At 41.4% G+C, this 22,926-nt stretch overlaps 1 protein-coding gene across 2 annotated transcripts in view; it reads left to right on the forward strand.

The window, feature by feature from the left end:
* DPYSL2 (dihydropyrimidinase like 2) overlaps positions 1 to 20,815 on the forward strand; it is a 166,948-nt gene extending 146,133 nt beyond the window's left edge. For both annotated transcript variants that reach the window (XM_073622246.1, XM_073622247.1), the window contains exons 6-14: positions 2,724 to 2,804; positions 5,352 to 5,420; positions 5,937 to 6,057; positions 9,495 to 9,651; positions 12,789 to 12,930; positions 15,199 to 15,369; positions 15,467 to 15,646; positions 16,739 to 16,904; positions 19,182 to 20,815. In XM_073622246.1, the coding sequence (XP_073478347.1) occupies positions 2,724 to 2,804; positions 5,352 to 5,420; positions 5,937 to 6,057; positions 9,495 to 9,651; positions 12,789 to 12,930; positions 15,199 to 15,369; positions 15,467 to 15,646; positions 16,739 to 16,904; positions 19,182 to 19,273 (1,179 nt within the window). In that variant the 3' untranslated portion in view covers positions 19,274 to 20,815. The remainder of the gene's footprint in view (positions 1 to 2,723; positions 2,805 to 5,351; positions 5,421 to 5,936; positions 6,058 to 9,494; positions 9,652 to 12,788; positions 12,931 to 15,198; positions 15,370 to 15,466; positions 15,647 to 16,738; positions 16,905 to 19,181) is intronic.
* Positions 20,816 to 22,926: the final 2,111 nt, after the last annotated feature.

Raw genomic sequence — 22,926 nt, forward strand, 5'->3', positions numbered from 1 at the left:
TTCCGTGTACTGGCAATGCCACTGCATGTAGAATCCAACACGGGTGTCTTTTCTGTCAGCAACACTTTTCTCTGCATGGTCACATGATGAGTTAATGTAGGAAGGCTGTGATGAGACCAATGTCAGTTTTCTTTATTTCTCCCCACACCATACCCTACAGACCCCTGGAATCTGTGAACCTGTCCTCCATGGAAGGAGGTGTTGGGAGATGACTGCTCATCATGAAAAGCCTATTCCTATCTTCCAACTCTGCCTTGTAGTAGCAGCATCAAAGCAGGCTGTACACAGATGCCAGGAGCCTGCAGGTCCAGTGTAGGAGAGACACTGTTCCCTTAAAGATGGGTAAATCAACCTGCTTACTTCTTTACAGGCAGCAGGGACAGATAAGGGACCTCCGCCAAAAGGTGCATGTCTTCTATAAAGTGAAAAGGATGGAAATCTTTATTTTTAGGCTGGACCTTTTTTTACTGCTTCCATGAAAATGCTGGGCTTCCTGTTCAGCACTGGTGGTGTTATCTCAGCCTTTCTGGTTATAGATGGGCAGATATCTTCTTAAACATAACAGGCTAAATTGTATTTGTCCATCTAGTGGTGCAGGGCCAGGATCCAGCAGTAAGAACAGTCTGAGCACTATGCTGTTTCCTGGCTCCATATTAGTGGAAAGGATTGGCACTCACCCATAGGGAGATTGTCCAACATGCTCAGATTCTTCTCTGGTTCTTACCCCTAGGACGTGAGAAATGGTCCATCTACAGATACATTTCCAGGAGTGGTGAAAACAATCTGTCCGTCATGATTTTCCCTGGCTCCTTAACAAGGGAAAGGTCTGGGACCCACTCATAGGGAGATGAACATGCTCAAAATCAAACTTGTAATTCTGAGGGTCGTAACCCCCCCCCCCCCCCCCCCGATTCTTTTTATTACTTTTTTATTACTTTTTATGGTGCAGTACCAGGAGCCAGTGGTGAGAACAGACTGTGCATCTTGCTGTTCCCTGGCTCTAGAACAAAGGAAAGGCTTGGGGCTCACTTGTAGGGAAATTGTCTAACATGCTAAAAATCTTACTTGTGATTTTTTTTTTTGTGTCTCCAACCTCTGGTTCTCTTTATTACCCCCAGGACATTAGAGATGTCAATTGCTTTTTGAAATCAGGAACATCATTTGGGGGCAGCTTGACATATCGGGGAACTCTAGAAAGAAAACCAACAGAAAATAAATTGTAAACTTTACAGTTACTGAAAGTGATCCATAGTTTATCTTTAAAGAGATCTAATCACAAATATATTTTAAAAATGATGAAATGTTAATATTGTGTATAAGGGCTTTCCAATGCCTTTTGTAAGGCCAAGCTCTGTGTACAGTGTCATCTTTCTGATTGTAGCCTGAGAAATGCAGCCTTCCTTCACTTCCGCGGTATCCCCACTATAGGGTTGCCACCTTTTCTTCAAGCCAAACCCAAACACTTTAGCGACCTGGGACACCTTTGGGTGCCCCTAGAAGAGTAGTAATGCGGTGCACATAGCATGCTGCAGTAAACAGTAGGTGTGGCCGAATTGCTCTTGCTGACATCATTGCCCTGCTGCCCCCCCCCCCAGTGATGCTAAACCTGCCCCCGGACATCTGCCTGCAGCTCCCGGACAGCAACAGATTTGTGTGTAACTAAATCAGTTACTTGGGGAGCCACAGCCTGAATAATGTATCTTGGTTTTTAGTCTGCATGATTCAAAACCCAGAGTGTTTGGGTAAATCCCAGACAGGTGCAACCCTACCCCACTCCCCTATGTCAGATGTGCATTGGAGACTTGGTCAGGATCTGATGACAGCTGACCATGCCTGATGTCACAGGGGACAGTCACAGAGATATGCCGTTGGATTAAAGAAGGGGCCACTTGGAGGAAAATCAGGTTGCCTGCCATTACAATATGTAGCCCTTGGTTAGCCTTCATACACAATATTGTGCTGTAATTACTACAGTGTTATTATCTAGCCTGTTTTTGTGGCTGTTTAGGGAAGTACAATATCATAATGCCATTTAATATAAAATTTCCAAGTACTGAGAATTTCTTTTAAGCTACCTGTACATTCATTAAGTTTTAACAGTGTCTGCTTGTGATTTGAATATTGTATTTTAAGGAAGAATTGGTTTTGGATAGTGTGGGGAAGTGTTAAAAGCCCTGTTTTTATTGCTCACTGAGCCTCCCTACTGGAGGGATTTGCCCCTCATTTGGGTAGTTAAAGAGCAGCCCCCCCCCCCCAAAAAAAAATTATATATAGCAATGTACCAGTCCATAGATGTGTGGTATGATATTTCCCGTTCTTGGGTGACAATGCTCGCTGCCTCAGTGTTGTTGTACTAAGCTTCTCTCCTGATTTCAACTACAAATACCCCCCAATCCTTATCTCCATAGTGTAAGTTGGAGGTGTTCTGTGGTTTATAGAAGATGGCTGAAAAAGCTGTCAAAATTGTTTGAGATTTCAGTTCAGTGTACAGGAAGTTTGAAGGACACTGGGATTCTGGCAGGATCAAACTGGTATTTTCTGTACGTGCGTTAAATGTTCTCAGCCTGAAATAATACAATTAAATGCAGCCACCACATTTAAGGACCGATAAGCTACGATTTATAACATATATGTTCTAGGGTTCAGATATCCTTTTAATACCTTTTCTCATGCACATGGGAATAATGGAGAGCCTCTAATAACAATCTCTTTTCTGTTCTCAGATCTATGAGGTGTTCAGTGTGATCAGGGACATTGGTGCCATTGCACAGGTGCATGCCGAAAATGGTGATATCATCGCTGAGGTAAGAGCGTCCCTGGAATAGATACGCTTCAGTAACCAATCCATGATTTACACTGTTTAGAAGCTTTTGCTTATCATTGTTTTAGGTAATATAAGTAAATGATTGTTTTACATTTATACAACAATCAGTAGGGCGAGCTATGTTAGCTTTATTGACAGGTTGGACAAATAAGCAATAAAAGGGCTGAGATACTTCTCTTTCTAGGAAAAGTGTTGCTTAAACCCACAGCTGGTGTTCTGCCGAAAACTCCAACTTGCCGAAGTCTCCAACCAAGTCACTTGGAGATTTGGATGAGTTGGCTGTTTTCACAGAACACCAGCAACGTATAGACTATGGTACGCAAAGTGTTCGCTGTTTTCACAGAACATTGGGTAAGGAGGAAAAGAGTTGTCGCCACCTTGGAGGCGGCCATGTTGTTGGTTAGTATCGGGCAGACTAACAGTGTCCACTAGGTTTTATGGTGTACTGTAGTGTATATGCTGCCACTGTTCTATCAAAACAACCAACTCATCCAAATCTCCAATTATTGGTGCTGCAGAGTCACCGGAAGTGACGTGGTTGGAGATTTTGGCAAGTTGGAGTCTTCTGCAGAACACTGGGCCACGGAATAGGCAGAAGAGGTGGCTGCCCTGGGCGCTTTAGCAGGATGGGGTGCAAAAAGAGCCGGAACTGAAACCTATAGCGCTGTATTAATTTACAGCTCACGGGAAAAGCGAAAATTTGAGTTTTTTTCTTGAGTTTCAGCACAGCTTTCCCCACAAACCCTGACATTTTATGGTGTGATCTATGGAGAGAATCAAAGCTGAGATTAGCCCATCTTCAGCAGTGACAGTGGGACCAGATACCTACAAAGAAAGCTGCATTTGTTCCAAGAAAGTTACTGTATATATTTAATCATAACATTACATTTCTCTGGAGAGATTTAACCCAGCTATAGAAGCAGGCAGATGCAGAAAATGACACTAGGACACAACTAAGGGGTTATCGTATATATACTTGGGTATAAGCCGACCCGAATATAAGCCGAGGCACATAATTTTACCACAAAAAACTGGGAAAACTGATTGACTAGAGTATAAGCCTAGGGTGAGAAATGCACAGCTACTGTAAGTGGAAAAGAGGGTCAACAATTCCCATTTGCAGCCTCACTGTGCCCATTTGCAGCCATAGGTCCCCCGAACTTCAAACTCAGTAATAAAGGGTTCCTAGATGCCCCCTAGCTGCAGCCAAAATTTGGGGTCTCTGGACCCAAAGGGTCCCGAAATGACTTTGCTGCAGGTGGACACAGTTGACCAACTTTGGGGCCCCGTATCTCGGGGCTACTTGGTGCTAGGAACCCTAAATTCGGTGTGCAAACCCAGTGGAACCAGCACTACAACATATCCAAAGCTGGGGTTCCTAGCACCAAGTGGCCCCGGGATACGGGGCCCCAAAAACGGTTCGGAAAATTTCAAGCACTTTTCTGCAGCAGAGAATGACATTTTCTGAACCGACTTTGGGGCCCCGTATCTCGGGGCCACTTGGTGCTAGGAACCCCAGCTTTGGATATGTTGTAGTGCTACTTCCACTGGGTTTGCACACCGAATTGGGTGTGGCTAGTTCCACTGGGGTTCCTAGCACCAAGTGGCCCCGAGATACGGGGCCCTAAAGTCGGTTTGGAAAATGTCATTCTCTGCTGCAGAAAAGTGCTTGACTCGAGTATAAGCCGAGGGGGGCATTTTTAGCACAAAAAAATGTGCTGAAAAACACGGCTTATACACGAGTATATACGGTAGTTCACCTTTTTACAAAAAAAAATTAAATGTGAACAAACACCAGACTCCCCCACCCCCAGTCTCCACTCTACTTTTCTCCTGGATTACTGAGCTATTAGCAGTCTGCAGACAGTGCAACGGTCCAGAGATTTGAAATCCCCTCTTCTCCATGCAATGGGACACACCAGATCGATTCACTATGGCCGCACTGACCAATCAGAATCAATCTGGTCCATCCAGGAAGCACTGCGCGAAGAAAAGTGAGGATTTCAAATCCCTGGGACAGCTGTAACCCCTACAGCTCAGCTACCCCAGAGGTAAGTATAGTGGGGGGTGTCCGTTGTTAGTTTATTTTTTCTATTAAGGTGAACTAACACTTGAAATGTACTATTTCATATAGTAAAAAGAAACAGGTCTTTTTCTTTACTTGGTAGGATAAAATGAATTATATTATCTTATAAAAAATGTCCATCGCTACTGGCTGTCTGCCTATTCTATCTTTATCAGTACTTGTCAAACATCCTGCTTCTGAATGACTTAATCTCATTATATTGGTCTTCATAACACATGGTGTCACTGTTTCCATTACTGCATATCTGTATTATGACACTGACATCTAGTGGCGAAACAGAGGTAATACTAAAACCCTGCTGAAATATTCAAGGCAGACACCACCCAATCTATATCTTTATTCTGTAATATAATGTTTATACCAATCTTACTGTATGAGTATTCTGAGCCTGTATTACTAATCGGTAACCAGTAGATAGTAAAAATACCATTTCTATTGCAGGAGCAACTGAGGATCTTAGAACAAGGAATCACAGGACCCGAGGGACATGTACTGAGCCGGCCGGAGGAGGTGAGACTATTATTGTGTTTGTTGCTTAATGAGGCCTTACCTTTTTTCCAAAAGTATGGCACTTTAGTCTTCATCTTCTTAATATTGGTTCATTTGTTGCAGAAGTTTCAGCATTAGAATTTTGCAAAATTAGACCTTCAGCACGAAAAACTTGTATACAAATATGTAAATCATCAGAATGCACTAGTATCAGTTATTTGGGACTAATTCTAAAAAAATGTTTAGGTTTGTTGTATTTGAATTTTGTAGAATTTTAAAATATTTCTTTTTTTTTTTCCCTTTTATAGAAAATCTTTTTAAAATGTTTTAATTTTTTTTTTATATTTTATATAATAAAAATGTTAAAGTAAAAGCATATATTGCAGTCAGCTCAGTTATGTATGTTCTGAACCTGAACTGATCTGATTATCCTCTATTCTGATCATTCTAAAATGTATATCTAATAAAGGTTTTGTATCTGCTCATATTGCGCAGTGCTTCCACATGTTATATCTGAACGTTCTACTTCCTGTACAGGTGGAGGCAGAAGCTGTCAATCGCTCCATCACCATCGCCAACCAGACCAACTGTCCTCTCTATGTCACCAAGGTGATGAGCAAAAGCTCAGCTGAAGTTATTGCACAGTCCAGGAAGAAAGGTATTTCTTATATTTTAGAATTCACAGTAGTCTTTTAAAATGGAAATGTGTACTAACCAATAGCAGCCAATCAGATAATATTGGTCGCTTTTGTAGGAGAACTCTTCAAATTCTATCTATATCATTATTTTTATAAAATGTAACCATGTCATATCTATTCAGTTCAGCTGATCCCCTGGCAGAACATTAAATCACAATCCCCCCATTAGCTAATTATTTGATTTTATTAGATTTTTATTTTAAAAAAGAGACCCATTTACTTACCTGAAATCCTAGTCATGTGACAGTCGGGGTCTTGAGATATCTGTAGTATGGGAGGGTCCTTGGTGCAGTGCCCATGTCACTTTCTGCTGACATGGATGCTGCTCATCGGCTGCCAAAGTGTCTACCATTTGGCTTTTTTATGGTCCCTAAGGAGTCCCCGCAGGGTTCTGAATCTTTCCAGAGGCAACATCACAACACGGGGGGGTTTGTTTTCGGAGTGGTTGTGGCACATATCCAGTCAACAGGTAGCGGGGTAGGGAATATTGTTGATGTTTGGAGGGATAGCAGTTATTTATTGTAGATATTTACACTGACAGTTTATGTAGTGCTTTAAATACATTTTACATTCTCATCAGTCCCTACCATAACCACTTTGACCTCCGGAAGATTTATCGCCCTTATGACCAGGCATTTTTTTGTGATACAGCACTGCAATACTTTAACCGATAGTTGTGCAGTCATGCAACCTTGTACCCAAATAACATTTATGTCCCTTTTTTACCACAAATAGTGCTTTCTTTTGGTGGTATTTGATCACCTCTGCATTTTTCATTTTTTGCGCTATAAACAAAAAAGACAGACAGTTTTAAAAAATAAACAATATTTTTTACTTTCTGCTATAAAACTTATCCAATAAAAAAAAAATTTAAAAAATCGAATCTATTCATCAATTTAGGCCAATTCTGCTACATATTTTTGTTTAAAAAAATCCCAATAAGCGCATATATTGATTGCGCAAAAGTTATAGCACTACAAACTATGGAATATTTAAAAACATTTTTATTAGTAATGTGGCGATCGGTGACTTATAACAGGACTGTGATATTGCGGCGGACAAATCGGATACTAACTGACACTTTTTGGGGACCAGTTAATACCAGTTAATACAGTTATCAGTGCTAAAAAAATGTGCACGGTCACTGTACTGTACTAATGACACTGGCTTGGAAGGTGTTAACATTAGGGGCGGTCAAAAGATTAAGTGTGTACCTAGGTTATGCTTTCTCACTGTGTGGAAGGTGCTCTGACTAGAGGAAGACATTGATCCATGTTCCTGCTTTGCAGGAACGCAGGATCAATACCTTCCCTACCGACAGAATGGCAATCTGCATTGTTTACAAAAGCAGATCGCCGTTCTGCCTGTGTACTGTATAATCGGCAGGTGCGGGCGGACATTGAGCCTGCGGTACCCGCCACTGGGCTTCCACTGTGTGTGATCACAGTGGGAGCGGGTTGCCAGCAGCGCATGCCCCAGACCTGAAAGTGTCAGATCGTGTACTTAGGTGCATGATCTGGCACAGAACGGCCGCCCTGCCACAGTATATGTACGGCGGGCGGTCGTAAGTGGTTAAGTAGCATACAATATGCATACTGTACACAGGCCAATTTAGACAGTCAACCTATGTCTTTTCCCATGAAAACACAGGCAGAACATGCAAACTCAATGCAGCTAGTGTCATGATTGGGGTGCAAACTGATGAACCCGGTGCTGCAAGGCAAAAGTGCTAACCACTAAATCACTGTGCTGCCCCAAAGCCAGTGGCAGATTAGAATATCAGACAGAGGGGCCCATAGGGATCCTAAAAAATATTCTGGACTTCAATGCTCATCAAAATGACTCTACACACTTTTTTTTCCTCAGAAGGCGACAAACAGTCAATTTTTTTTTTTTATTCCTAGACACTAAAAAAAATAAACATGGGGGGAAATATAGTTAGAAATATACTCACCTTTCCGCAAGTTCTATAGTACAGGGGATGATGTCATCCGGCTGCTGTCAAGATCCCTGAGAATGCTGAGTAGTTCAAATCTCATGAGAAGACATGCAGCACAGTGCAGGATCATCTTCTTGTGAGATGTGGCTTCTCAATATTCTCAGAGTTCTGGGCAAAACGAGGATGGCGTCACACCGCATTCTGAATCCTGCAGAAATATTTCATAAGTGCCAACCAGAAGCAAAACACAAATGTCTGTGTACACTGACGCCTTATGCATGATCCCATTAAACTGGCAAGGGGCCCATGAACTGAACAGAGCCCTGGGCCCACGGTGCTATGAATCCACTGTTGGGAAGCTGGTTACGCTTTATCTGTGCATCAACATTTGTGCTGCGCTCTTTATAATGTGATTTTGATTTATATATAAGGATACTAAAGAGGGAGATGAAGTCAACTTCGGCTCAAACATCCAATCCTGTGTGGGAGAGGTCCCTGTGTATTTAGTTTCCCCTGCATGATTGGAAGCTTGTGGCAAATGCGCTACCACCAGAAAAATGTGTGTCATCAGAGCGCTTTAGGTTTCTATCCAAATTCCGACTCTCTGAAGGTCAGTATTTACGATTAGGCTGTGTTTATGCCTGACATTCTCACCCACTCATACATGTCAGGGTCTTATAGGTGGCAGCCCCTTGTTATGGGAAGTTTGGTTTTGGCATCCCTGCATTATTTGAATTCTGCTGCTGAATTTGGAACATTCTCAAAAAAACAAGCTCTGGCTCTCTCATGGTTTTCAACAAGCGTTAGAAATCTATAAGCATTAAAAAATATGCTACCCCAGCATTTCATATTCCTGATATGTGTCTGTTGTAACGTGTTAAAAAATATCCTGTTGCCTATGTATTGCTTCCTTTGTGTGAAATACCTGATGATCAATGCCAGTTCCCCTGCTTTCCTATTCTAAACTGACCACGCTATACTCATCCTTCCCAGCGTGATCGGTTTCCCCTGTCTTCCAACGATCTGACTTGTGCTGCCCCCCCATCCTCCCCCAGCGCAGCCAATCACGGGAAAGATTGGTGTACTGCTGTTCCTCCACCTACACCTCTCTAAGCACCCGATGCAGCTGAAAACAGAGAGTATGTGATCATTTATAAAAAAAAAAAAATATTTATATATAAATATTTATATATATATATATATATATATATATATATATATATATATATATATATATATATATATATATATATATACATATACATATATATACATATATTTTATACATACACACACACACACACCTTCCCTTTCATTTCTATTTTAAACTGAATAGGTTGTTTTACAAGGTAAGGATTCACATATACTTAATGTCCTCTTTTGACTTGCCTCTTGTTGTTTCCAAGTGTACTTGGTGTTGGTCATGTACGCTCAATGCTTCAAATTTTGTCTTTACAGGAGCTGTAGTGTATGGAGAGCCAGTCACGGCAAGTTTGGGCACTGATGGCTCTCATTACTGGAGCAAAAACTGGGCAAAGGCAGCAGCTTTTGTTACATCTCCGCCTCTGAGCCCGGACCCCAGTACCCCTGATTTCCTCAACTCACTGCTTGCCTGGTGAGTACTCTGTACTATGACAAATCTTCTCTGCCTGCCTTATTTAACTACCAGTTTTGTATGCATAAAATACATAGGGGCATATTTATACAACATTCATCTGCACATTCGCTGTCCACTGTTTTATAGCACATTTAGTGGCCACGCCAAAATATGCTGAACATTCCCCAGTGACATTCACCTATTTGAAATTGGACGAATGTAATAACTAATGTGACAACAGGTGAACCTCAGGTGAATGTCACATTTACAGTATGCTGTACAGACAACTTTGAACTCCGCTGGCAAATTTTTTGGCATGAGCCCTCTACACAATATCAGCAACAGGAAGATACATTTTAAAACGTTCTTTTTTACTTCATAGGCAGCCATTACATTTATATTCTAAAATGCAAAGATACTCTATGTAAGCTATTTGAATTTTAAGTTAAAATGTGTCCAGTTAATGTAGGGCATATGTGCAGGGAACGTAACATTCACCCTTTTATAAATGGAGTGAATAGTACAGGAAGCACCTTTTCCCTTGGAAGAACAAATATTTGAAAATGTCAGGGAATGTATTTTTCCCATGGTAAATTTTTGGGGAATATACAGTGAATGAGCTTTATAAATAGGGTGAATGTTGGCCAGTGATACAGTGCCTTGAAAATTTATTCATTCCACATTTTCCACATTTTGTCATGTTACAACCAAAAACATAAATGTATTTTATTGGGATTTTTTGTGATAGACCAACACGAAGTGGCACATAATTGTGAAGTGAAGTAAAATGATAAATGATTTTCAAAATGTTTTACAAATAAATATCTGAAAAGCGTAGCGTGCATTTGTATTCAGCCCCCTTTACTCTGATACCCCTAACTAAAATCTAGTGGAACCAATTGCCTTTAGAAGTCACCTAATTAGTAAATAGAGTCCATCTGTGTGTAATTTAATTTCAGTATAAATACAGATGATCTGTGAAGCCCTCAGAGGTTTGTTAGAGAACCTTAGTGAAGAAGCAGCATCATGAACATCAAGGAACACACCAGACAGGTCAGGGCTAAAGTTATGGAGAAGTTTGAAGCAGAGTTAGGTTTTAAAAAAATATCCCAAGCTTTGAACATCTCACGGAGCACTGTTCAATCCATCATCCGAAAATGGAAAGAGAATGGCACAACTGCAAACCTACCAAGACATGGCAGTCCACCTAAACTAACAGGCCGGTCAAGGAGAGCATTATTCAGAGAAGCAGCCAAGAGGCCCATGGTAACTCTGGAGGAGCTGCAGAGATCCACAGCTCAGGTGGGAGAATCTGTCCACAGGACAACTATTAGTCGTTCACGCCACAAATCTGGCCTTTATCAAAGAGTGGTAAGAAGAAAGCTATTGTTGAAAGAAAGCCATAAGAAGTCCCGTTTGCAGTTTGCGAGAAGCCATGTGGGGGACACAGCAAACGTGGAAGAAGGTGCTCTGGTCAGATGAGACCAAAATTGAACTTTTTGGCCTAAAAGCAAAACGCTTTGTGTCGGAAAACGAACACTACACATTGCCCTGAACACACCATCCCCACCCTGAAACATGGTGGTGGTAGTATAATGTTATGGGGATGTTTTTTTTCAGCAGGGACAGGGAAGCTGGTCAGAGTTGATGGGAAGATGGATAGGGCCAAATACAGGGCAATCTTGGAAGAAAACCTGTTAGAGTCTGCAAAAGACTTGAGACTGGGGCGGAGGTTCACCTTACAGCAGGACAATGACCCTAAACATAGAGCCAGAGCTACAATGGAATGGTTTAGATCAAAGAATATTCATGTGTTAGAATGGCCCAGTCAAAGTCCAGACCTAAATCCAATTGAGAATCTGTGGCAAGATTTGAAATTTGCTGTTCAAACAACATCCAGCGATTGGGTGGGGGGTGATGGCTACAAACCACTTGAGGCATACCTCAGAGAAGTCATAAAATGTCTATGCCACGGTTTGTGTAAGAATATTTATTGTAAAATCAAAGTATTTCCAAGAATGGAAAGGGTTAAAACATGGCTGACAGACAATCAATGTTAAACATCATGCTTGATATTGAACTTCAATCTCACTCAACTTGAAAAGTGCTGTTCACAGACGCTCTCCATCCAATCTGACAGAGCCTAAACTATTTTGCAAAGAAGAATGGGCAAACATTTCACTCTCTAGATGTGCAAAGCTGGTAGAGACATCCCCAAAAAGACTTGCCACTGTAATTGCAGCGAAGGGTGGTTCTATAAATCAGTGGTCATCAACCCTGTCCTCAGGACCCACTAACAGGCCAGGTTTGCAGGATAACTGAAATACATCACAGGTGATATAATTTGCTGCTCAGTGATTGCAGTATTCTAGTCTGCATCTCCCCAAGGTAATACATAAAACCTGGCCTGTTAGCGGGCCCTGAAGACAGGGTTGATGATCACTGCTATAAAGTTTTGACTCAATACAAATGCACGCCACACTTTTTAGATATTTATTTGCAAAATGTTTTGAAAATCATTCATCATTTTCCTTCCACTTCACAATTATGTGCCACTTTGTGTTGTTCTATCACATTAAGTCCCAATAAAATACATTTGCGTTTTTGGTTGTAACATAACAAAATGTGGAAAATTTCAAGGGGTATGAATACCTTTTTAAAAGCATTGTATATTGGTAAATGTATAGTGAATATAGAGTCCGGTCCTTTATAAATATGCCTCTGTAGATAAAATTTCTCTTTGTATATGATAAAAAGGGATATTAAATGGGAATTGCATGTTTCTGAAATGTGCGCATTTTGCATTTCATTGAAAGGCTCCTACATACTGTATCTTTCAATTTTCATGTAAAACGTTCTTCCTCCCCTAACATACATTACCCATACCTTAATCATGACAGTCACTCCCAAACCTCACTCCCTTTTTAATGAAACCACACAATTGGGTGCTAATGACTAGGTCTCAAATTTAAGAATGTAAACCTATGTAGGACTATTGGCAGGTATGCTGTTGTTCAGTACTAAGCTCTGTGCCTGGGGAAACGCCATGCCATATGTTTAATCTAAATATGCTATGTATCTGGGCCTGGGGATCCTGTCTTGTAAGTCAAGGTGCTATTTTTTTGGGATTAATGTTTGTTCCCCCCATTTCTCAGTGGTGACTTGCAGGTTTGTGGGAGTGCACACTGCACTTTTAACACAGCTCAGAAAGCTGTTGGAAAAGACAATTTCACTCTAATTCCAGAAGGGACCAATGGAGCGGAGGAGAGAATGAGCATCGTGTGGGACCGAGCTGTGGTGGGTACAGACAGTGGGAAGAGTAGTGGTTTGGGGGAGGGTGGGTCAGCGGTTTATTGGAGAAATTATTGTATGAGCAGTGGGTCTATGGGGAAATTATTGTATGAGCAGTGGGTCTATGGAGAAATGATTGTATGAGCAGTGGGTCTATGGAGAAATTATTGTATGAGCAGTGGGTCTATGGAGAAATTATTGTATGAGCATGGGTCTATGGAGAAATTATTGTATGTGGGTTTATGGAGAAATGATTGTATGAGCAGTGGGTCTATCTTGTTTTGAATGGGAGCACAAATCTACATAGATGTGCACACATGTAGCAAGGGAACGCAGCTGGGGAATGGGGTGGGAGTAGTATTGCACCGGGAAAATTAAAAAGTCATTCACGTAGAGCTCCAGACATTCTTTTTTCTGCTTGGAGCAAGTGGGAAATAGTTTAAAACCGTGGCAGGATTTTATTGCTGTTTGATAGCTTTTAGGGAAGGGTATTTTTCTATTTTTGCCCCCAGAGACAGTCTTTGAGAAAGGAGATCACTTCAGTAGGGACATATGCAGCAAATAACACAGTTGTTTCATTTAATGGGGTAAGGTTGGAACCTCTGTTATGTTCCTGTTGCTGTCTTTGATTTCCTTATGATTCCTCTTACTTCTTGTTCCAAAAACAGTGTTCCCCCTTCACGGGAGACCTGGACAGCAGTAAAAATCTGGAGGACAGGACCTAAAAATCCCCACTTCCATAGTTTAAATTAAGAAATCATCTACATTTTTAACCACTTGACCTCTGGAAGATTTACCCCCCCCCCCTCCCCGACCAGGCCACTTTTTGCTATTTGTTACTGCGTTACCTTAACTGACAATTGCGAGGTCATGCAACGCTTCACCCAAAGAAAATGTGTGACTTTTTTTCCCAACAAATAGAGCTTTCTTTTGGTGGTATTTGATCACCTCTGCGTTTTATATTTTTTGCACTATAAACAAAAACAGACAGACAATTTTGAAAAAACAAAAACAAAAAAAAAACTTTTTTACATTCTGCTATAAAACATATCCAAAAAAATTTGACAAAATCGAATTTCTTCATAAATTTAGTCCAATATGTATTCTGCTACATATTTTTGTTAACACAAAATCCCAATAGGCGTATATTGATTGGTTTGCGTAAAAGTTATAGTGTCTACAAACTATGGTATACTGGAATTTTTATTTTTTAAATTTTTTTTGTTATATATAAACGTAATGGCCTCGATCATCCACTTATAGTGGGATTGCAATTATTGTGACGGACTATCGAACACTAACTGACACCTTTGACACTTTTTGGAGACCAGTGACACTAATAAAGTGATCAGTGCTAAAAATATGCACTGTCACTATACTGATGACACTGGCTGGGAAGGGGTTAAACATCTAGGGAAATCAACAGGTTAACTGTGGGCCTAGCAAGTGTTTTAGTGTAAACTGTGTGCTGCTTTTACTAAGGGAAGTGATGGATTTTTTTCCCCTGCCTTGCAGGGACACAAAATCCATCACTTCCCCCCAGCCAGAATAGAGATCTGCCTTGTTTACATAGGCAGAGCTCAGTTCTGTGTCTCTGCCCGATGATCAGCAGGTGCCGGTGGACATCCAATGACAATCACTGCAGAATCAGCCGGCCAGTGTCGCTCACGCATGTCCCCTAGGTGAAAGTGCAGAATCACGTATGTGCATATATAAATATATACATGATTCTGTGCAGGAGTGGCAACCTGTAGCAGTATACCTGCTATAGAGCGGTCCTTAAGTGGTTACCTTAAAGTGTGATAGGATGAAGCTTTTAGTAGCAGGCCTCCTCATTTGTAGTACCTTACCAGAAATAAAGAAGTGACAGTGGCTTTAGTGTTTTATCAGTTATACCATCCAGCTCCCAGTCTACCAGACTTGTGTTCTAGTAGAGCACGTTTTTGACATTCTAGCTTGTAGATGTTGGTAGGCCAATTTGATTCTTGGCCTTTGAGGCTTGTCCATACATCCAGACCTCACTTTAGAGTGTGGCACTTACATTTTTGATACAGTGTCTTGGATCTTTTATACTGTATATCAAATCAACAGGACAACTTCCTTGATCTAAAATGTTGCTTGAATATTTGCGATTAGGCCAAAGGGTAATATAAAACACCCACTAGTTTTCAGAATGTAGAGAGGTGGGAGAATTGTAGGTTTAATGTTCCTAGAGATAATACTTCACCTGAGATTGGATTGACTTTTTTTTTTCTTGGCTTAATGTCTCCCTAGGTGTCAGGAAAGATGGATGAAAACCAATTTGTAGCTGTCACCAGCACCAATGCTGCCAAAATCTTTAACCTATATCCCCGGAAAGGACGCATTGCCGTGGGATCTGATGCTGATCTGGTGATCTGGGATCCAGACAGTATAAGGACAATCTCGGCCAAGACGCACAACAGTGTATGTCAATTTTAGCAGCTTGAACATTGGAAGGAAGTGCAAGTAATGCTTGAATAGCATTAATAAGTGAACTTGTCTTGTATTTTTTAAATTGCAGTCAGTGGAGTACAACGTTTTTGAAGGGATGGAGTGCCGTGGGAGCCCCCTAGTAGTGATTAGCCAAGGAAAGATCGTTCTTGAGGATGGTAACCTTCATGTTACTGAGGGATCTGGACGGTACATTCTTAGGAAACCCTTCCCAGACTTTGTGTACAAAAGGATCAAAGCCCGAAGCAGGGTGAGTTTGTTGTTTTAAGAGCATCAAGAGAGCAGGAAATACATATAATGACGTTAAAGCAGAACTAAAACATCAATTTAACAGTTTCTAAAAACAGTTACATTCACGGCATGCCGGGAATGCTAATTGTCATATTTGCTTGTGCTCTCAACCAAACTGTCAAACCATTAAATGACTGGTGTCATAGCTGATCACATATGCAGAACCATGGCAGTTGCAGATCAAACAGAGGCTAAGATGGTAGCATCCTTAAAAAATATAGGAGGGTTTAGTTCTGTTTTAATCCATTTACGCCTCCCGATCCTTAAAGAGGTTTCCGATGCCGGGAGGCAGGGTGGGGTTTATGATCATGTGACCGCTGTGATTAGCTGTCACGGTGATCATATGATTGGAAAGCTCCTGTTTGCTTTTCCGTTAGCTGCCAGTAACTGTGTCTGGAGCATGCAGGGCATGCACTCTCTGCACAGCTTTGCCTGCTATTTGGTATGCAAATATGCAGCTGCTTGGCTCCAAGGCCCACTCGGCGAGAGGCCGAATATTTGCATACTGTTGACGCCTTGCTTGGGGTTAACGAAGATGATATCTGGGATCAAGGGAAAATTCTCAAAACTATTGTAGGGACATTTTTTTCATGTGTTGAGGCCTATTGATTGTCCATTGACTATTAATGAGCAGCCTTAACGCAACATGCCTCAACATATCACAAAACTTGCGCTAATACATTTGTTCCCACATGCTAAATTTTGAGTGTGCTCCATGATCTTGCGATGAAAAAAATGTTCAATTCCAATTTTGTGTAAGTGTGCAGGGATAATAAGCCAGAACACAAAGAGTCAGATATATAACAACTTAAAAAAAAAAAAACTGTTGCCAGTTATAGCCAATCAGCTTCCAGCTTGGCATCTAAGGACACCTGCTCCACTTATTGATTTTTTTTTTATATTTATAATAACCAAAGAATGGTTATTGCTTTTAGTCAGCTGTTTGTAGACATCCAATGATAGGAGGGGCATGTTTTTATCTTTTACTGAAATATATAATTTTATATAGTTTAAGTCAATTAATAGGTTTGTGACCTTAATTTCCCTTCAGCTTGCTGAGCTGCGAGGGGTTCCTCGAGGGCTGTATGACGGTCCTGTCTGTGAAGTCTCTGTAACTCCTAAAGCGGTAACACCCGCATCCTCTGCCAAGACATCTCCTGCCAAACAACCAGCACAGCCAATACGGAACCTGCACCAGTCTGGATTCAGTCTGTCAGGTAAGTTCCCCTAAATTTACTGTAGACTGGGGCAGCAATATGGTTCTGTATACAAAGAGTCACTGATAACCTATTAGTTCTAAACGGATGAAGTCATGTTATGTTTATCTGTAAATCCTTGATAGAGGACTTTATGCCATAGGGACCAGTTTACACATCTGCTATACTGAGACTTATTTGGAGCTTAGTTGTCCACACTCAGCTATATGGAGTTATGTGAAAGCAGTATTCCAGATCCATTTAGATATGCATCCTTCTGAGGCTAGCTCATGATTGGCTATTGGCAATCAGCTGGGAGAATACATAGCTAAAGTGATGCTGAGGTTGCCCTATTTGTATGCCTTTTCATCATGTTTCCCCTATTATATTTTATAAGAATGTTTAGAAAGAATTGGGGTATTTTCATGGTGCCACAAATAGAACAACAAATTAAATAAATTGAACAATGTTTTATTAATAGAAAAAGATAAAAGAGAGTAAACAAATGTTGACTCTCGTGCAAAAATAAAAAAAAATCACAATAAGATGACAAACAATAATACATATAGAGCTGATTCTCTGCTCCTTTTCTTTGACTAAACAGGATTTTGATCAATTTATTTATCATATATATTACAGGTGAGTCTCACCACTATTGCACATTACTACATGTGAGCTCCATTACTACCATGGCCCATTAATTAGGATGCTATATGCCCTATATATTATGTATTGTGTTAGTGTTTTCCTCTCTTTATCTAAATTTATTGGAACATTCTAAAATGTAGGAATCGTTGTTGGTTGTTATCTTACATCTTGTTTTTTGTACTTTTTTGTAGCCAATATATTGCCTCACAGCTCCTGAAGAAGCAATTAGCGAAACATGTTGAGCCAACAGGCATTTATATAGCTTTATCAGCTCTATATGTATTATTGTTTGTCATCGTATTGTGAATTTTTTCGTTTTTTGCACATAAGAGTCAACATTTGTTTACACTCTTATATTTTTCTATTAATAAAACATTGTTAAGTTTATTTAATTTGTTTTTCTATTTGTGGCACCATAAAAATCCCCTATTTCCCAATTCTTTCTACACATTTCAATTAGGGATGAGGGTGTCTTTGATCTCTTGAATTAGTGTGACCATTGCATTGTATTTTATTAGAAGATTCCACGTATAATAACCAACTTATATTTCATTTACATTTTAACACAACTATATAAACTTTGAAATTGTAATAAAAAAAATGTGCATGCATACAAACTTTTGTGAAATTTCACAAAGAATACCAATGTCTTGCAAGGAAAATGGAGAAAATGAAAGTCAGCAGAGCTTCACCTCATTCACTAAGCTCTGAGGCAATTTCCCTTGCAAACTGAACAGTTTATTTGCATTTAATAAGCAACCCCCACATGTCTTGTGAGTTCTTCAACAAGTTTCCCAGCTGCTTTGCATAGCGACAGGACTTGGATCCTCTATGACCTACTGGCTGCAGGTCTGCTGACTGCTCAGCCCAGAGATCATAGGCTTTCCAAACCTCTCTCCCTCGAGTTTGGGGTGGAGGAACTTGACTGGCCTGACCTCAGACTGCTAGAACACCTTTGGGATGAATTAGAGCGGAGACTGCGAGCCAGGCTTTCTCATCCACATCAGTGCCTGACCAAATGCACTTCTGGAAGAATGGTCAAACATTCCCATAGACTCACTCCTAAACCTTGTGGACAGCCTTCCCAGAAGAATTGAAGCTGTTATAGCTTCAAAGGGTGGACCAACTCAATACGGACTAAGACTGGGATGCCATTAAAGTTATATATATATATATATATATATATATATATATATATATATATATATACATGCACACACACTTCCTCTCTGGCGCTGTCCCCTGCAGTAAGTCTTCTCTGCCACTAGATGTGATCAGTCTTCGGGTTTGAATGGTGCCCAGCAACATGCAACCTATTTCCTGTGAGGCCATACATACATAGACACACCCCGAGGGGGGCTCATTACAATGACCTGGGCTCCCAGTATCTCTGGACAGTGCAGGTATTACTACATGTGTGTTGCCCAGGAGTAGGGACCACCCACTACCACCACTAGGAAATAAAAGAAAAAAACGGTGGTGTCACTAGCCAGAAGACTGCATTGAAAAAAGGTAAGTATATATCTTATGTACATAACTAAGGATTGAGTATTAGACTGTGCTGTTGGGGTTTGTTGTGCCTTTGGTCAAATCTGTGCCTAAAACAAATCAAATAATGAAGTCGCACAACCTCACCTTTTTGTCTTTCAGGTGCACAGGTTGACGACAATGTTCCTCGCCGCACTACTCAACGCATTGTGGCGCCTCCCGGTGGCCGTGCCAATATCACCAGCCTAGGTTAAACCTAGAGTAATTCTCCTGCCCCGGGATTCCATTCCTTTACCAAGACAAATTACTCCAACAGATTTACCGATCCTTGGCATTTTTTTTATAGTATCAGGGGCAGTGACTTTTATAGGAGCAGAAACCAACCGTCCAGGAGACTCCTAGTGCGACATCGCACACGCATAGTGCGACATTCGTACATATCTACTTATACATGTGACTTGCAAGTGTGTTCACTGCAAGTGCCAGTTTGTATGTTTGAATGTGTGTACATAAATATATGGAGTAATATATTGATATACACACAGAGATTTTTCTCCTGGACTTTATTGGGATGACTTAGACAGCCCCGCAAGATCTGGTTTTCCTAGTGCCCATTCATTCCCCCCCTTTATCTCACCCCCACTGGTATTCTTTCATGTTATTGTGAAAGGTCACATGAGCAGAAACATCTCAACTCTGACTCTGTAGAGGTTCTTCAGGCATATGTTGAGGTTAGGTAATACAGCTATATAACTGCATTTATTATTAAAGGTGAACTCCAGTCAAGGTAATCATGGTTAGCAAACTTGTATATCAGATTATGTGCATTTGCTCCTTTTTTTTTTTTTTTTTTATTGCAAGCTGCAGAGATACCTGTACAGATACTTACAAAGTCAGTTCCAAGATGATGATTGCAGATTTGCAATGAGAAGCATGTGTGGCTGTGTCCCTTGTAAGATCAAATGGCATAGTATGCAGTGGCTAAATGTGTTCAGAACATACAGAAGCATGGCGATGTCACAGGCAGGCTTTTTGCTACTGTTAGAAGCTTATCAATTTTTTTTTAGCAGTTTCTTTGTTTTTCAAATGGTGCATCTAATAACCAGACATAAATACATAGCTATTTACCTAGGTACTGGAATACAGATTTTTAATGCACGGTCTGGAGTCCTCCTTTAGATATCTAAAGGAGATGTTTTTATGTCATGGTTTTTCCTACTCTTTGATCTGAAAACAGTTTACAAGCCAGTAATTGCATTTTATTTGCTGCAATATATCTCATTCCTAGCCGTTTTGGTAACAGTAAATAACTCAGACACAGGTGCAGTCAGATTACTTTTTCAGCACCCCAGCTATTTAACGTCTAATGCCATTCTGCAGTTTTTTTGAGGGTATTCTCTATACTGGACGTTTGTCTCCCTATTCTGATTACTGATCGGCAGTTGTAAGCTAGTCAATGGCAGAAAACACCTTAATGTAAGACTAAAGCAAAGTGACGCTAAGGACCTCCTGGGTGGCAACGCCAGTTGTGGGTGTTGGGTTGTTCGAGGGTATCCCGGTGCTGACATCGCAGGGTAGATGTTCCATTCAACCAGTTTTTAACCCATTGTGGGATTTGTGGTTGTGTTCCTGAGTGCAGGAGATGTTGTGCTAATGCTAATAAATGTGTCTAGAATGAAAATGTGCTCTCTCCGATGTCTTAAATAGCAAAGAGATAAGTCTTGTGTCTTTTTTCCCTGTAAACACTGTGTTCTGATTTCTTATCACAGGATCCACTAATAAAATGTTGTGCTTTCCTGCCGTGTCACGCCTTTTTTATTCACAGTGCAAAGGGCAGTGATGATATGGATGGTTCATGAACCCATAACAACCAATCAGAGGTCATCTCTTAAATAACTAAAGAAGATTTCTGGCTGGTGGCTGTGGCTCATTGCAGTTTAGATACCTGCCTTGTAGTGATGGTTTGTCTCTAATGTTGCTTTATGCAAAAAAAAAAAAAAAAAAAAAAAAAAACATATCTCCTGAGACCCAGACTGAGAATCCACAGACAGCAAGAAGTCACAGAAGTCGTTTAATTCAGCTTAATACATATCCAGTATACACACCAATCAGCAATTTCATTATGACTAGGGATGCACCGATATCGGTATCGGCGCCGATACTAGCCATTTTCGCGAGTATCGGTAATGGCGAAAATGCTCCGATACTGGAAGTGACGTCCAGGGGCGGATCCGGGGGGGGGGGGGCAACAGGAAAATTGCTCCCCCCCGAGAAAATATTACTGACTCTGAGGCTGAGTGTGCCTCGTGAATTCAGAGCGGCGGTCGGGACGGCATACTCTCTCAGCATTAGGAATTACTGCCCAGATGCATCGGGACTGGACAGTCCGCCCCCTGTACCTCACCCAGCAGTTTTCCAGCCTCCCTCCTGCAGGCTGCTGCTTGAGTAGGTGGGAGCTTCCTGGCTTCTGCTGCTTAAGTGGGAGGGACAGGGGATGTGCCTGCCCCCTGGGATCGTGCCAGCCTGGAAGCGGGAGGTGTGAGCAGCTGAGCAGAGGGAATGTGAACTTCCTGGAGGTAAGCTCAAGTAGCAGCACATCGTGCATTCATTTACAGGCACCTCTATGCTTAGTCTGCTGAGTTAATGCAGCTTAGCATAGAGGAGCTGACAAATGGGATTGCATCTCCTTTTCATGTGGCACAGTGAGAAATTGGGCTCATTAAAGAATTGTGACTGCCCCCTGATGTGTTCCCTCCTGACCTCTCTGGCTGTCTCCTGTACCATATCTGCAGTCTCTGGCTGTCTCCTGTACCATGCCTGCAGTCTCTGGCTGTCTCCTGTACCATATCTGCAGTCTCTGGCTGTCTCCTGTACCATATCTGCAGTCTCTGGCTGTCTCCTGTACCATGCCTGCAGTTTCTGGCTGTCCCCTGTACCATGCCTGCAATCTCTGGCTGTCCCATGTACCATGCCTGCAGTCTCTGGCTGTCCCCTGTACCATGCCTGCAGTCTCTGGCAGTCCCTGGCTGTCCCCTGTACCATGCCTGCAGTCCCTGGCTGTCCCCTGTACCATGCCTGCAGTCCCTGGCTGTCCCCTGTACCATGCCTGCAGTCCCTGGCTGTCCCCTGTACCATGCCTGCAGTCCCTGGCTGTCCCCTGTACCATGCATGCAGTCCCTGGCTGTCCCCTGTACCATGTCTGCAGTCTCTGGCTGTCCCCTGTACCATGCCTGCAGTTTCTGGTTGTCCCCTGTACCATAGGTGTATATAAGAGTGTAGCACTATTAAATTAAGTGGACAAATAAGTACATTATTACATGGACAAGATGTAAAAAGAAAGTCTTTTCACATGAAGCACAAAATAAAGTCAACCGGTAATGGAGGAGGACCTTTCAAGTGAATGGCAAAAGAACTCCAAAGGCGTCCACAACTATGGGGGAACCTCTTCCAATGGGTGGTTGTCCGTCTCAGGAAAGTAGCCCATATAAAATAAAAAGGGCCACATAGCATAATTCCGCATATAAAACAAATTTATCGAATAAAAGAAATACACTTACATTCGCATAGTAAAAAAAAGCGCTTGTAGTAAAATTATGGCAGGCAGTAGTCTTCTGACGCATTTTGTCTCACTAGACTTCGTCTGGGGTGCTCATCTACTGCTGCCATGCTCCCTAATATAGATACTGTGACAACCCTGATGAGAATCCAGCTCGTACCAATCATCGTCGTGCAATTCCGGGTTCAGCCAAAATGGCGGACCCGCGTGCGTTCCAAGCCTTGCTATTGTGTGTTAACAATGCGTTCCAGCACTTAGTTATATTAAATAGACATCCCTAAATAAACTATTTTTACATCATAAGTGATGTTTACCAATGACATGCAGAAAAATAAACAGAAAAAAACTGTC

This window comes from Aquarana catesbeiana, linkage group LG03, assembly GCF_042186555.1.
Source record: "Aquarana catesbeiana isolate 2022-GZ linkage group LG03, ASM4218655v1, whole genome shotgun sequence".
In the NCBI taxonomy this organism is placed as follows: Eukaryota; Metazoa; Chordata; class Amphibia; order Anura; family Ranidae; genus Aquarana; species Aquarana catesbeiana.